The sequence below is a fragment of the Salmo trutta genome, chromosome 39, assembly GCF_901001165.1.
Source record: "Salmo trutta chromosome 39, fSalTru1.1, whole genome shotgun sequence".
Lineage (NCBI taxonomy): Eukaryota > Metazoa > Chordata > Actinopteri > Salmoniformes > Salmonidae > Salmo > Salmo trutta.
Window position 1 is genome coordinate 2141275 of NC_042995.1, and position 16063 is coordinate 2157337.

At 43.5% G+C, this 16063-nt stretch overlaps 1 protein-coding gene across 2 annotated transcripts in view; it reads left to right on the plus strand.

The window, feature by feature from the left end:
• The window catches only part of drc11 (dynein regulatory complex subunit 11), a 73791-nt gene that overhangs the window by 28850 nt on the left and 28878 nt on the right, over positions 1–16063 (plus strand). For both annotated transcript variants that reach the window (XM_029740896.1, XM_029740897.1), the window contains one exon: positions 11987–12062. In XM_029740896.1, the coding sequence (XP_029596756.1) occupies positions 11987–12062 (76 nt within the window). The remainder of the gene's footprint in view (positions 1–11986; positions 12063–16063) is intronic.

A 16063-nucleotide genomic window follows, 5' to 3' on the forward strand; every position in this document is an offset into this window, starting at 1 on the left:
CAAGGCTTGGTGGCCAATAGTGGCTCATGTTATTAAACAGACAAGGCTTGGTGGCCAATAGTGGCTCATGTTATTAAACAGACAAGGCTTGGCATATAGTGGCTCATGTTATTAAACAGACAAGGCTTGGTGGCCAATAGTGGCTCATGTTATTAAACAGACAAGGCTTGGCCAATAGTGGCTCATGATATTAAACAGACAAGGCTTGGCCAATAGTGGCTCATGCTATTAAACAGACAAGGCTTGGCCAATAGTGGCTCATGTTATTAAACAGACAAGGCTTGGTGGCCAATAGTGGCTCATGTTATTAAACCGACAAGGCTTGGTGGCCAATAGTGGCTCATGTTATTAAACAGACAAGGCTTGGCCAATAGTGGCTCATGTTATTAAACAGACAAGGCTTGGCCAATAGTGGCTAATACTATTAAACAGACAAGGCTTGGTGGCCAATAGTGGCTCATGCTATTAAACAGACAAGGCTTGGCCAATAGTGGCTCATGTTATTAAACAGACAAGGCTTGGCCAATAGTGGCTCATGCTATTAAAAAGACAAGGCTTGGTGGCCAATAGTGGCTCATGTTATTAAACAGACAAGGCTTGGTGGCCAATAGCGGCTCATGTTATTAAACAGACAAGGCTTGGCCAATAGTGGCTCATGTTATTAAACAGACAAGCTTGCCCAATAGTGGCTTATGCTATTAAACAGACAAGGCTTGGTGGCCAATAGTGGCTCATGTTATTAAACAGACAAGGCTTGGTGGCCAATAGTGGCTCATGTTATTAAACAGACAAGGCTTGGTGGCCAATAGTGGCTCATGTTATTAAACAGACAAGGCTCGGCCAATATTGGCTCATGTTATTAAACAGACAAGGCTTGGTGGCCAATAGTGGCTCATGTTATTAAACAGACAAGGCTTGCTGGCCAATAGTGGCTCATGTTATTAAACAGACAAGGCTTGGTGGCCAATAGTGGCTCATGCTATTAAACAGACAAGGCTTGGCCAATAGTGGCTCATGCTATTAAACAGACAAGGCTTGGTTGCCAATAGTGGCTCATGTTATTAAACAGACAAGGATTGGCCAATAGTGGCTCATGTTATTAAACAGACAAGGCTTGGCCAATAGTGGCTCATGTTATTAAACAGACAAGCTTGGCCAATAGTGGCTTATGCTATTAAACAGACAAGGCTTGGTGGCCAATAGTGGCTCATGTTATTAAACAGACAAGGCTTGGTGGCCAATAGTGGCTCATGTTATTAAACAGACAAGGCTTGGCCAATATTGGCTCATTTTATTAAACAGACAAGGCTTGGTAGCCAATAGTGGCTCATGTTATTAAACAGACAAGGCTTGGTGGCCAATAGTGGCTCATGTTATTAAACAGACAAGGCTTGGCCAATAGTGGCTCATGTTATTAAACAGACAAGGCTTGGTGGCCAATAGTGGCTCATGTTATTAAACAGACAAGGCTTGGCCAATAGTGGCTCATGTTATTGAACAGACATGGCTTGGCCAATAGTGGCTCATGTTATTAAACAGACAAGGCTTGGTGGCCAATAGTGGCTCATGTTATTAAACAGACAAGGCTTGGCCAATAGTGGCTCATGTTATTAAACAGACAAGGCTTGGCCAATATTGGCTCATGTTATTAAACAGACAAGGCTTGGTGGCCAATAGTGGCTCATGTTATTAAACAGACAATGCTTGGTGGCCAATAGTGGCTCATGTTATTAAACAGACAAGGCTTGGTGGCCAATAGTGGCTCATGCTATTAAACAGACAAGGCTTGGTGGCCAATAGTGGCTCATGTTATTAAACAGACAAGGCTTGGTGGCCAATAGTGGCTCATGCTATTAAACAGACAAGGCTTGGCCAATAGTGGCTCATGTTATTAAACAGACAAGGCTTGGTAGCCAATAGTGGCTCATGTTATTAAACAGACAAGGCTTGGTGGCCAATAGTGGCTCATGTTATTAAACAGACAAGGCTTGGCCAATAGTGGCTCATGTTATTAAACAGACAAGGCTTGGTGGCCAATAGTGGCTCATGTTATTAAACAGACAAGGCTTGGCCAATAGTGGCTCATGTTATTAAACAGACATGGCTTGGCCAATAGTGGCTCATGTTATTAAACAGACAAGGCTTGGTGGCCAATAGTGTCTCATGTTATTAAACAGACAAGGCTTGGCCAATAGTGGCTCATGTTATTAAACAGACAAGGCTTGGCCAATATTGGCTCATGTTATTAAACAGACAAGGCTTGGTGGCCAATAGTGGCTCATGTTATTAAACAGACAAGGCTTGGTGGCCAATAGTGGCTCATGTTATTAAACAGACAAGGCTTGGTGGCCAATAGTGGCTCATGTTATTAAACAGACAAGGCTTGGCCAATAGTGGCTCATGTTATTAAACAGACAAGGCTTGGCCAATATTGGCTCATGTTATTAAACAGACAAGGCTTGGTGGCCAATAGTGGCTCATGTTATTAAACAGACAAGGCTTGGCCAATAGTGGCTCATGATATTAAACAGACAAGGCTTGGCCAATAGTGGCTCATGCTATTAAACAGACAAGGCTTGGTGGCCAATAGTGGCTCATGCTATTAAACAGACAAGGCTTGGCCAATAGTGGCTCATGTTATTAAACAGACAAGGCTTGGTGGCCAATAGTGGCTCATGTTATTAAACCGACAAGGCTTGGTGGCCAATAGTGGCTCATGTTATTAAACAGACAAGGCTTGGCCAATAGTGGCTCATGTTATTAAACAGACAAGGCTTGGCCAATAGTGGCTAATGCTATTAAACAGACAAGGCTTGGTGGCCAATAGTGGCTCATGCTATTAAACAGACAAGGCTTGGCCAATAGTGGCTCATGTTATTAAACAGACAAGGCTTGGCCAATAGTGGCTCATGCTATTAAAAAGACAAGGCTTGGTGGCCAATAGTGGCTAATGTTATTAAACTGACAAGACTTGGTGGCCAATAGCGGCTCATGTTATTAAACAGACAAGGCTTGGCCAATAGTGGCTCATGTTATTAAACAGACAAGCTTGCCCAATAGTGGCTTATGCTATTAAACAGACAAGGCTTGGTGGCCAATAGTGGCTCATGTTATTAAACAGACAAGGCTTGGTGGCCAATAGTGGCTCATGTTATTAAACAGACAAGGCTTGGTGGCCAATAGTGGCTCATGTTATTAAACAGACAAGGCTCGGCCAATATTGGCTCATGTTATTAAACAGACAAGGCTTGGTGGCCAATAGTGGCTCATGTTATTAAACAGACAAGGCTTGCTGGCCAATAGTGGCTCATGTTATTAAACAGACAAGGCTTGGCCAATAGTGGCTCATGTTATTAAACAGACAAGGCTTGGCCAATAGTGGCTCATGTTATTAAACAGACAAGGCTTGGTGGCCAATAGTGGCTCATGCTATTAAACAGACAAGGCTTGGCCAATAGTGGCTCATGCTATTAAACAGACAAGGCTTGGTGGCCAATAGTGGCTCATGTTATTAAACAGACAAGGCTTGGTGGCCAATAGTGGCTCATGTTATTAAACAGACAAGGCTTGGTGGCCAATAGTGGCTCATGTTATTAAACAGACAAGGCTTGGCCAATATTGGCTCATGTTATTAAACAGACAAGGCTTGGTAGCCAATAGTGGCTCATGTTATTAAACAGACAAGGCTTGGTGGCCAATAGTGGCTCATGTTATTAAACAGACAAGGCTTGGCCAATAGTGGCTCATGTTATTAAACAGACAAGGCTTGGTGGCCAATAGTGGCTCATGTTATTAAACAGACAAGGCTTGGCCAATAGTGGCTCATGTTATTAAACAGACATGGCTTGGCCAATAGTGGCTCATGTTATTAAACAGACAAGGCTTGGTGGCCAATAGTGGCTCATGTTATTAAACAGACAAGGCTTGGCCAATAGTGGCTCATGTTATTAAACAGACAAGGCTTGGCCAATATTGGCTCATGTTATTAAACAGACAAGGCTTGGTAGCCAATAGTGGCTCATGTTATTAAACAGACAAGGCTTGGTGGCCAATAGTGGCTCATGTTATTAAACAGACAAGGCTTGGTGGCCAATAGTGGCTCATGCTATTAAACAGACAAGGCTTGGCCAATAGTGGCTCATGTTATTAAACAGACAAGGCTTGGTGGCCAATAGTGGCTCATGTTATTAAACAGACAAGGCTTGGTGGCCAATAGTGGCTCATGTTATTAAACAGACAAGGCTTGGTGGCCAATAGTGGCTCATGTTATTAAACAGACAAGGCTTGGCCAATAGTGGCTCATGTTATTAAACAGACAAGGCTTGGCCGATATTGGCTCATGTTATTAAACAGACAAGGCTTGGTGGCCAATAGTGGCTCATGCTATTAAACAGACAAGGCTTGGTGGTCAATAGTGGCTCATGTTATTAAACAGACAAGGCTTGGTGGCCAATAGTGGCTCATGCTATTAAACAGACAAGGCTTGGCCAATAGTGGCTCATGTTATTAAACAGACAAGGCTTGGTGGCCAATAGTGGCTCATGTTATTAAACCGACAAGGCTTGGTGGCCAATAGTGGCTCATGTTATTAAACAGACAAGGCTTGGTGGCCAATAGTGGCTCATGTTATTAAACAGACAAGGCTTGGCCAATAGTGGCTCATGTTATTAAACAGACAAGGCTTGGCCGATATTGGCTCATGTTATTAAACAGACAAGGCTTGGTGGCCAATAGTGGCTCATGTTATTAAACAGACATGGCTTGGCCAATAGTGGCTCATGATATTAAACAGACAAGGCTTGGCCAATAGTGGCTCATGCTATTAAACAGACAAGGCTTGGTGGCCAATAGTGGCTCATGTTATTAAACAGACAAGGCTTGGTGGCCAATAGTGGCTCATGCTATTAAACAGACAAGGCTTGGCCAATAGTGGCTCATGTTATTAAACAGACAAGGCTTGGTGGCCAATAGTGGCTCATGTTATTAAACCGACAAGGCTTGGTGGCCAATAGTGGCTCATGTTATTAAACAGAGAAGGCTTGGTGGCCAATAGTGGCTCATTTTATTAAACAGACAAGGCTTGGCCAATAGTGGCTCATGTTATTAAACAGACAAGGCTTGGCCAATAGTGGCTCATGCTATTAAACAGACAAGGCTTGGCCAATATTGGCTCATGTTATTAAACAGACAAGGCTTGGTAGCCAATAGTGGCTCATGTTATTAAACAGACAAGGCTTGGTGGCCAATAGTGGCTCATGTTATTAAACAGACAAGGCTTGGCCAATAGTGGCTCATGTTATTAAACAGACAAGGCTTGGTGGCCAATAGTGGCTCATGTTATTAAACAGACAAGGCTTGGCCAATAGTGGCTCATGTTATTAAACAGACATGGCTTGGTCAATAGTGGCTCATGTTATTAAACAGACAAGGCTTGGTGGCCAATAGTGGCTCATGTTATTAAACAGACAAGGCTTGGCCAATAGTGGCTCATGTTATTAAACAGACAAGGCTTGGCCAATATTGGCTCATGTTATTAAACAGACAAGGCTTGGTGGCCAATAGTGGCTCATGTTATTAAACAGACAAGGATTGGTGGCCAATAGTGGCTCATGTTATTAAACAGACAAGGCTTGGTGGCCAATAGTGGCTCATGCTATTAAACAGACAAGGCTTGGTGGCCAATAGTGGCTCATGTTATTAAACCGACAAGGCTTGGTGGCCAATAGTGGCTCATGTTATTAAACAGAGAAGGCTTGGTGGCCAATAGTGGCTCATTTTATTAAACAGACAAGGCTTGGCCAATAGTGGCTCATGTTATTAAACAGACAAGGCTTGGCCAATAGTGGCTCATGCTATTAAACAGACAAGGCTTGGTGGCCAATAGTGGCTCATGCTATTAAACAGACAAGGCTTGGCCAATAGTGGCTCATGTTATTAAACAGACAAGGCTTGGCCAATAGTGGCTCATGCTATTAAAAAGACAAGGCTTGGTTGCCAATAGTGGCTCATGTTATTAAACAGACAAGGCTTGGTGGCCAATAGCGGCTCATGTTATTAAACAGACAAGGCTTGGCCAATAGTGGCTCATGTTATTAAACAGACAAGCTTGCCCAATAGTGGCTTATGCTATTAAACAGACAAGGCTTGGTGGCCAATAGTTGCTCATGTTATTAAACAGACAAGGCTTGGTGGCCAATAGTGGCTCATGTTATTAAACAGACAAGGCTTGGTGGCCAATAGTGGCTCATGTTATTAAACAGACAAGGCTCGGCCAATATTGGCTCATGTTATTAAACAGACAAGGCTTGGTGGCCAATAGTGGCTCATGTTATTAAACAGACAAGGCTTGCTGGCCAATAGTGGCTCATGTTATTAAACAGACAAGGCTTGGCCAATAGTGGCTCATGTTATTAAACAGACAAGGCTTGGCCAATAGTGGCTCATGTTATTAAACAGACAAGGCTTGGTGGCCAATAGTGGCTCATGCTATTAAACAGACAAGGCTTGGCCAATAGTGGCTCATGCTATTAAACAGACAAGGCTTGGTGGCCAATAGTGGCTCATGTTATTAAACAGACAAGGCTTGGCCAATAGTGGCTCATGTTATTAAACAGACAAGGCTTGGCCAATAGTGGCTCATGTTATTAAACAGACAAGCTTGGCCAATAGTGGCTTATGCTATTAAACAGACAAGGCTTGGTGGCCAATAGTGGCTCATGTTATTAAACAGACAAGGCTTGGTGGCCAATAGTGGCTCATGTTATCAAACAGACAAGGCTTGGTGGCCAATAGTGGCTCATGTTATTAAACAGACAAGGCTTGGCCAATATTGGCTCATGTTATTAAACAGACAAGGCTTGGTAGCCAATAGTGGCTCATGTTATTAAACAGACAAGGCTTGGTGGCCAATAGTGGCTCATGTTATTAAACAGACAAGGCTTGGCCAATAGTGGCTCATGTTATTAAACAGACAAGGCTTGGTGGCCAATAGTGGCTCATGTTATTAAACAGACAAGGCCTGCCAATAGTGGCTCATGTTATTAAACAGACAAGGCCTGGCCAATAGTGGCTCATGCTATTAAACAGACAAGGCTTGGTGGCCAATAGTGGCTCATGTTATTAAACAGACAAGGCTTGGCCAATAGTGGCTCATGCTACTAAACATACAAAGCTTGATGGCCAATAGTAGCTTCAGAATTGCTTTATCCAGGCTTTTGATAAGAAGAGCTCAGTTTATTATCTTCCCTTGAAACATAACTGATCTGAGTCTGACCTTAATGCCATTCTTAAAACATAACTGATCTGAGTCTGACCTTAATGCCATTCTTAAAACAAAGTGAAACATCCAAACCCTTCAGAAGACCACAGAGTCTCAAAGTCAAACCAATAGACCGAAAGTGTAAGTGACGGGCAATAATCGTCAGTCATGTGCTTTTCCTCTTAAGCGAATTGAAGTAGGCGCTTTATTGCAGCCTCTCTCCACCTGTTTTCCTCATGAAGGCCCAATCCCACTGGACATACACAATTAAGACCATAAAATACACCTCCGCTACTAAATCAGAAGCTAAGCGGTAGAGCTTTGTCCCATGGTCTTCACAGATGATTGAGGGTGTGGTGGAACGATAGAGATGTTTACTGCTGAAGACTGTGAAGACTCTGTGAGGAAAAGTGTTCCTCAAAATGGTTTGTTCAAGCCAAGGATTCAGTCCCAGTCCACATCCCCCTTGCATGAACATACCCTGTGGAACAACAATATGTCTCTCGTTGTCCCACATCAAGCCAATAAAAGTAAGGGCTATATTCATTCTGTATCGCTGAAGCGTTACAGATTACGCAATATAAATGTAAAGGTAAATTCCGATTGAACTGACATGTGCAGCGTTTATCGTGAACGCAGGCTCAGCTAACGCTGGAACATTACCTTTAAATTTAAATCACGCTGTAACACTCTATTTCCTGGATACGGATTGAATAGAGCACTAAGATTATTCATGACTATTTTGTTGAATGACTTCTCTATGACTTTAAATCTCTTACTGAAGTAGCTAATATGTGTTCCTGAACAGAATAGCAACAGCAATTGGATAAGGTCACTTGTTTTCAATCAAAGTCTATATAACCGGGTTTGCCGTACAGTCCTAGACATCCGGTTACAGAGTTTGCTTGAATAGGGCTCTTAGAATAGCTGTGATAATGGTTGAGGGTGATAATGTAGGATTAAAGCCAAAAGAACTGATAAGAGATGTTCAGGGGAACAGAGCTGAGCCTTGGCAGGGCTTCTCTCCTTTGTAGTTGGGAGTCACTTTAGCCTCTCAGACAGAATGGCACAGTGTGCTTCTGAGTGAGGTGTGTGATTAAACTAGCACTCTGCAGTCTGTCAGAGAGTCTAAAAGCAGACTGACCGTCTCAGAGATAAAACCAATGTGTCTCAGTCTGTCACTCACGCCTTTACCAGAGACGGATAGAGGTAAAAAGGGCATGATACTTCTCGTTTTACAGTAAGGCTAATCCTGTACACTGGGGACCTTACAATGTTCTAGAATCAGGATGATGTCATGACTAGTGGTTACCGTGCAACAGAAAGAGGATTACGAGTCATCACTCATATTGTCTGGCTCTGATCCCACAGACTAGAATGGAAGTATTGTTCACGTAAAAACCAAGAAATGCCCCTTTAATTTGCTGTGGAGGAACATGTCACATCCACCTGACCACGTTGGAGACAGCTCATGAACCAGAGAAATACCATGGCTAGAAGGGGACATCACGTTACAGGCTTCGTTCCTAGAGGAGTATTCCAGATGTGCTTGGTATGGGATGGTCGAACTCATCAAATAGACACTTCATCTCTTGGAGTTTTATACTCCTTTCTGTGACTGGCAGTATTACGTCTGTATCAGAGGTTAAGTTACACATTGACTCATGGTGGTGTGAACGGTTATATTTTAAACCCTATGGTTGTGCCCTGATTTGTTATTGGACTTCTATGGGACTTCCTTAACCTTGTCCTGAACAATCCTGAACAGTCCTACAAAGAGAAACAATGAAGTGTTATCTATAGATAAACACTGGTTTACCAGGTCACTAAAACCCCCCCACTCTTAAGCACGATGATCGACATCAGTTCCTCACTACCTGATCTGTGTCTATTAAAACCCTAGTACGTTTTCACAGCCCTGAAACGCAACATCTGACCCTGGCTGTCCTGGTCCTGGTCCTGGTCCTGGTCCTGGTCCTAGTCCTGGTCGATCCATAAGGACGCTTCCTGCCTCGCACCATGAGTGTTGTCATCCAACGTTGGAGCGTATTATGAAGCACTTAAGACTCCTCCAATATTTTCAAATGGATTTCTCCATCTTTTGGGAGCCATTAAATGCTAATGGTGAAATGTATTAAAGAATGAGAGGGAACATAAAACATGTCATGTCTGAAAAACTGATAGATTCCCTTTGAGAACAGCCCCCCCAGTCCACTCCCTACCTGTCTAGAACTCTCCTCATTGAATGGAAGAGAAACCATGCGTGTGTGTGCATGAGCGCGTGTGTTTTCGTATGTGTGCATGTGTAAAGGGACTGGATGTTAATGTTGTACTCCTGACTATGCATTAAGACACCATCTAGTTATATAAGTCATCCACCCAGCATCTCTCTGTCTCCTACTGTTTATCCACATCATCATAGATAGTTCTGGATCTGACCTGGTGTCACAGCATGGATAGTTCTGGATCTGACCTGATGTAACAGCATAGATAGTTCTGGATCTGACCTGGTGTCACAGCATGGATAGTTCTGGATCTGACCTGGTGTCACAGCATGGATAGTTCTGGATCTGACCTGGTGTCACAGCATGGATAGTTCTGGATCTGACCTGGTGTAACAGCATAGATAGTTCTGGATCTGACCTGGTGTCACAGCATGGATAGTTCTGGATCTGACCTGGTGTAACAGCATAGATAGTTCTGGATCTGACCTGGTGTCACAGCATGGATAGTTCTGGATCTGACCTGGTGTCACAGCATAGATAGTTCTGGATCTGACCTGGTGTCACAGCATGGATAGTTCTGGATCTGATCTGGTGTCACAGCATGGATAGTTCTGGATCTGACCTGGTGTCACAGCATGGATAGTTCTGGATCTGACCTGGTGTCACAGCATGGATAGTTCTGGATCTGACCTGGTGTCACAGCATAGATAGTTCTGGATCTGATCTGGTGTCACAGCATGGATAGTTCTGGATCTGATCTGGTGTCACATCATAGATAGTTCTGGATCTGACCTGGTGTCACAGCATAGATAGTTCTGGATCTGATCTGGTGTAACAGCATGGATAGTTCTGGATCTGACCTGGTGTAACAGCATGATTAGTTCTGGATCTGACTTGGTGTCACAGCATAGATAGTTCTGGATCTGACCTGGTGTCACAGCATAGATAGTTCTGGATCTGACCTGGTGTAACAGCATGGATAGTTCTGGATCTGACCTGGTGTCACAGCATAGATAGTTCTGGATCTGACCTGGTGTCACAGCATGGATAGTTCTGGATCTGACCTGGTGTCACAGCATAGATAGTTATGGATCTGATCTGGTGTAACAGCATGGATAGTTCTGGATCTGATCTGGTGTAACAGCATAGATAGTTCTGGATCTGACCTGGTGTAACAGCATAGATAGTTCTGGATCTGACCTGGTGTCACAGCATGGATAGTTCTGGATCTGACCTGGTGTAACAGCATGGATAGTTCTGGATCTGACCTGGTGTCACAGCATAGATAGTTCTGGATCTGACCTGCTGTCACAGCATGGATAGTTCTGGATCTGACCTGGTGTAACAGCATAGATAGTTCTGGATCTGACCTGCTGTCACAGCATGGATAGTTCTGGATCTGACCTGGTGTCACAGCATGGATAGTTCTGGATCTGACCTGGTGTAACAGCATAGATAGTTCTGGATCTGACCTGGTGTAAATAGCATGGATAGTTCTGGATCTGACCTGGTGTCACAGCATAGATAGTTCTGGATCTGACCTGCTGTCACAGCATGGATAGTTCTGGATCTGACCTGGTGTCACAGCATGGATAGTTCTGGATCTGACCTGGTGTAACAGCATAGATAGTTCTGGATCTGACCTGGTGTAACAGCATAGATAGTTCTGGATCTGACCTGGTGTAAATAGCATGGATAGTTCTGGATCTGACCTGGTGTCACAGCATAGATATTTCTGGATCTGACCTGCTGTCACAGCATGGATAGTTCTGGATCTGACCTGGTGTCACAGCATGGATAGTTCTGGATCTGACCTGGTGTCACAGCATAGATAGTTCTGGATCTGACCTGGTGTAACAGCATAGATAGTTCTGGATCTGACCTGGTGTAACAGCATAGATAGTTCTGGATCTGACCTGGTGTCACAGCATGGATAGTTCTGGATCTGACCTGGTGTCACAGCATGGATAGTTCTGGATCTGACCTGGTGTCACAGCATGGATAGTTCTGGATCTGACCTGGTGTAACAGCATAGATAGTTCTGGATCTGATCTGGTGTCAGAGCATGGATAGTTCTGGATCTGATCTGGTGTAACAGCATGGATAGTTCTGGATCTGACCTGGTGTAACAGCATAGATAGTTCTGGATCTGACCTGGTGTAAACAGCATGGATAGTTCTGGATCTGACCTGGTGTAACAGCACAGCGGAGGGCAGGTCATCTGTAGAGCAGCTTTGAACTCTATCCAAGTCATGTGGAGTTTCTGAAAACCTCAACTCTCTCCTAAATTAGCCATAAGACCTGAGACCCCTGTCATTACCTTAAACTGCAAGGTGCAATTTCCTTTCTGCCTTGCTTAGATTGCATCTATCCTAAAATGCATAGACTATACATAGGACTTTGAGAAAATAATACGGAATGAAACTACTTACAAAGCTTTAAAACTGTGTCCAGCTGTAATACACATAATGTAATTGATTGATTCATTTCTTGTCTCTTGAAGGAGGAGGAGAAGGGCTGGAAAATGCCCCCGAGCAATTTCCTCCCTACTGTTGTGGAGGGAAACAAAATGTACAAAGGTGAGTTAGAGAGTAGGTATGATGACCATAGTAATGTATAAAGGTGAGTTAGAGAGTAGGTATGATGACCATAGTAATGTATAAAGGTGAGTTAGAGAGTAGGTATGAGGACCATAGTAATGTATAAAGGTGAGTTAAAGAGTAGGTATGAGGACCATAGTAATGTATAAAGGTGAGTTAGAGAGTAGGTATGAAGACCATAGTAATGTATAAAGGTGAGTTAGAGAGTAGGTATGAAGACCATAGTAATGTATAAAGATGAGTTAGAGAGTAGGTATGAGGACCATAGTAATGTATAAAGGTGAGTTAGGGAGTAGGTATGAGGACCATAGTAATGTATAAAGGTGAGTTAGAGAGTAGGTATGAAGACCATAGTAATGTATAAAGGTGAGTTAGAGAGTAGGTATGAGGACCATAGTAATGTATAAAGGTGAGTTAGAGAGTAGGTATGAGGACCATAGTAATGTATAAAGGTGAGTTAGGGAGTAGGTATGAGGACCATAGTAATGTATAAAGGTGAGTTAGAGAGTAGGTATGAAGACCATAGTAATGTATAAAGGTGAGTTAGAGAGTAGGTATGAGGACCATAGTAATGTATAAAGGTGAGTTAGAGAGTAGGTATGAAGACCATAGTAATGTATAAAGGTGAGTTAGAGAGTAGGTATGAGGACCATAGTAATGTATAAAGGTGAGTTAGAGAGTAGGTATGAGGAGCATAGTAATGTATAAAGGTGAGTTAGAGAGTAGGTATGAGGACCATAGTAATGTATAAAGGTGAGTTAGAGAGCAGGTATGAGGACCATAGTAATGTATAAAGGTGAGTTAGAGAGTAGGTATGAGGACCATAGTAATGTATAAAGATGAGTTAGAGAGTAGGTATGAGGACCATAGTAATGTATAAAGGTGAGTTAGGGAGTAGGTATGAGGACCATAGTAATGTATAAAGGTGAGTTAGAGAGTAGGTATGAAGACCATAGTAATGTATAAAGGTGAGTTAGAGAGTAGGTATGAGGACCATAGTAATGTATAAAGGTGAGTTAGAGAGTAGGTATGAGGACCATAGTAATGTATAAAGGTGAGTTAGAGAGTAGGTATGAAGACCATAGTAATGTATAAAGGTGAGTTAGAGAGTAGGTATGAGGACCATAGTAATGTATAAAGGTGAGTTAGAGAGTAGGTATGAGGACCATAGTAATGTATAAAGGTGAGTTAGAGAGTAGGTATGAGGACCATAGTAATGTATAAAGGTGAGTTAGAGAGTAGGTATGAGGACCATAGTAATGTATAAAGGTGAGTTAGAGAGTAGGTATGAAGACCATAGTAATGTGGTGATAAGAGGCAATGATGAACTATTTACACAGCATTGCTAAAGGATCGAGGTGATAGGCACAGATCTGAAGTCTACCTTCCACAGTGTTTCTCTCTGTGATGGTTCATGATGTCTCACTGAAGACAGCGGTGTCTCAGACATTGTCAACTGCTGTATAGTGACAGGAGTCACAGCTTGAGAGGCTAGCGGTTTCTGAATCTTTACCACGGGCCTGTTGTTGGTGTTTCTTGAATCAGTGTGGGACCACAAATCAATCTGATCACCTGACAGACTTCCTGTCTCCCATGGTGCCCTGGGCCCTTAACGAGGAAGTGATGCGTGCTGCCCAGGCTCCTGTCTCTCAGTGACCCGTGGAGGAGCGTGTGTCCAACCCCCATGTCTGCCTTTACGCAATGACTCAGTGAGGAGCAGTTGGACCTGGAGCCTCCAGATTGTTGTTTCAAGTCAACCACCCTGCTTCCTCCAATGGAGATGGAGATGGATGACTGACTTTGTTTTGGTGTTTTAGCTTTTCACAGGTTTAGTCATTAGCCCTTTGACAGCTATCCCCTCTTCTGGTTAAGTCAGTTTGACTCTTTCCACATTTTGATAGGCGACCAAGGGAGATTTCAACAGAATGTTGAGTACTGAAGTCTGTGTTGACTGACTCCAGCTGTCTCCCCTAATGGAGAAACAATGCAGAGAAATTACAGAAGCTGCTGCTTTCCTCCTGTTGCTGCTAGATACAGGTCAGACATCCAGGAGTAACTCCACCTATCTCCAAAATCTGCTGCTTCCTTCCTGTTGCTGCTAGATACAGGTCAGACATCCAGGAGTAACTCCACCTACCTCCAAAAGCTGCTGCTTTCCTCCTGTTGCTGCTAGATACAGGTCAAACATCCAGGAGTAACACCACCTATCTCCAAAATCTGCTGCTTCCTTCCTGTTGCTGCTAGATACAGGTCAGACATCCAGGAGTAACACCACCTATCTCCAAAATCTGCTGCTTCCTTCCTGTTGCTGCTAGATACAGGTCAGACATCCAGGAGTAACTCCACCTATCTCCAAAATCTGCTGCTTCCCTCCTGTTGCTGCTAGATACAGGTCAGACATCCAGGAGTAACTCCACCTATCTCCAAAGGCTGCTGCTTTCCTCCTGTTGCTGCTAGATACAGGTCAGACATCCAGGAGTAACTCCACCTATCTCCAAAGGCTGCTGCTTTCCTCCTGTTGCTGCTAGATACAGGTCAGACATCCAGGAGTAACTCCACCTATCTCCAAAAGCTGCTGCTTTCCTCCTGTTGCTGCTAGATACAGGTCAGACATCCAGGAGTAACTCCACCTATCTCCATATGAGCTCGTCTGGCTTCAATATTTTACTCCTTAAAGACTCAAACCCTTTCAACAACGTTTCAGCAACCAAATGAAGCTTCTTGGTCCCGAGTAGGGAGGGATCTCTCTCTCTGGAGGAGTCTGCATCCTCCGACCACATACATCCTGGGTCTCATCACTCCTTTCTCCCCCCTCTCCCTCCCTTCATTTAACTTATCTGACCCAGTCACCTGAGGTGGAAGGGTTCTAGGTGGAATGGTGGAATGCTTCACTGGGGGAAGCATGTGGTTTACAGCTTCTCTTGTGTTATTTGGCTTCTCATCAGGCGGTTCCACTGCTGCACAAACACCCACAAATCACTGAGGGAAATATGCAGGATCAGTCACCACTGCTCTCCGGGCGTGTCTCAAAGGTCTGCAGGGTTGGTGCCAAAACAACAAGCATTATTCACAGGAGAAAAGGAGTGATTATTATATTACGCAGGCTTATCCCCCAAAGCTGTGGGGAGTATTATGGATAGCACAGTAGTTTCATTTAAACGTCGATGAACTCAATAGTTCCATTCTGAATTCCAGGCAGTTTAGTAATTGAAATGGAATTGACTCCCTCTCTGATACAAAGTGACCAGTCAATATCTCGACTCATTGAACGTTCATGGGCCTGTGATATCCTTGGATAAAAGGTAAGTGAATGAGGCTGAAGGGAAGTGAGTGAATAGTCGCTGTGTGTATATCTGTGCCACAGTGTCAAATTCAGCCCTTTCAAGCTGCTGCACTACATCCTAATCTACACAATGGGAGCATTAGAGTCAAATCACTGGGATATCCTGTTGACATCCCTGTGGAGGACAAAGATACAGCCTTCTCAGTGTTCCCAGCTTAATTAGATATGTCATAACACAATAACGCCTTTATTCAAAGATACCTATAGTCCACTATTAAACACACATATTCAGAGCAGGTGACCCATGTGGGAATTCAATTGAAGCCTCAACATTGGTCTTGTCAGCACTGTTTTTTTTGGGAGAGCTCAATGGTCTTTTGATCAGAATCATGCTCCAACCAACAGAACCAGCTGGAGAAATGATTACCACGCTGACAGAGACTAACATCTTACTTGTGTCTAACCCTAGTCTGTCAGTGACCGCAGGTCTCTGCTCCACCTCTGCTCTGCCTCACCTTTAGTTCAGCATTGAGAGGGTGAAGGAGAGGGTAACAGAACCTACAACCAATAGTCAGTCAGCAGCTGTGGAGTTAGCAGGAAGTAATTATTGTGTTCAATTCTCTCCTCGTTATGATTCACCTCAGAATGTCAACTGGTACAACACAGGGCTTTAGGTTACATTCCTGTTAGAAGCAAC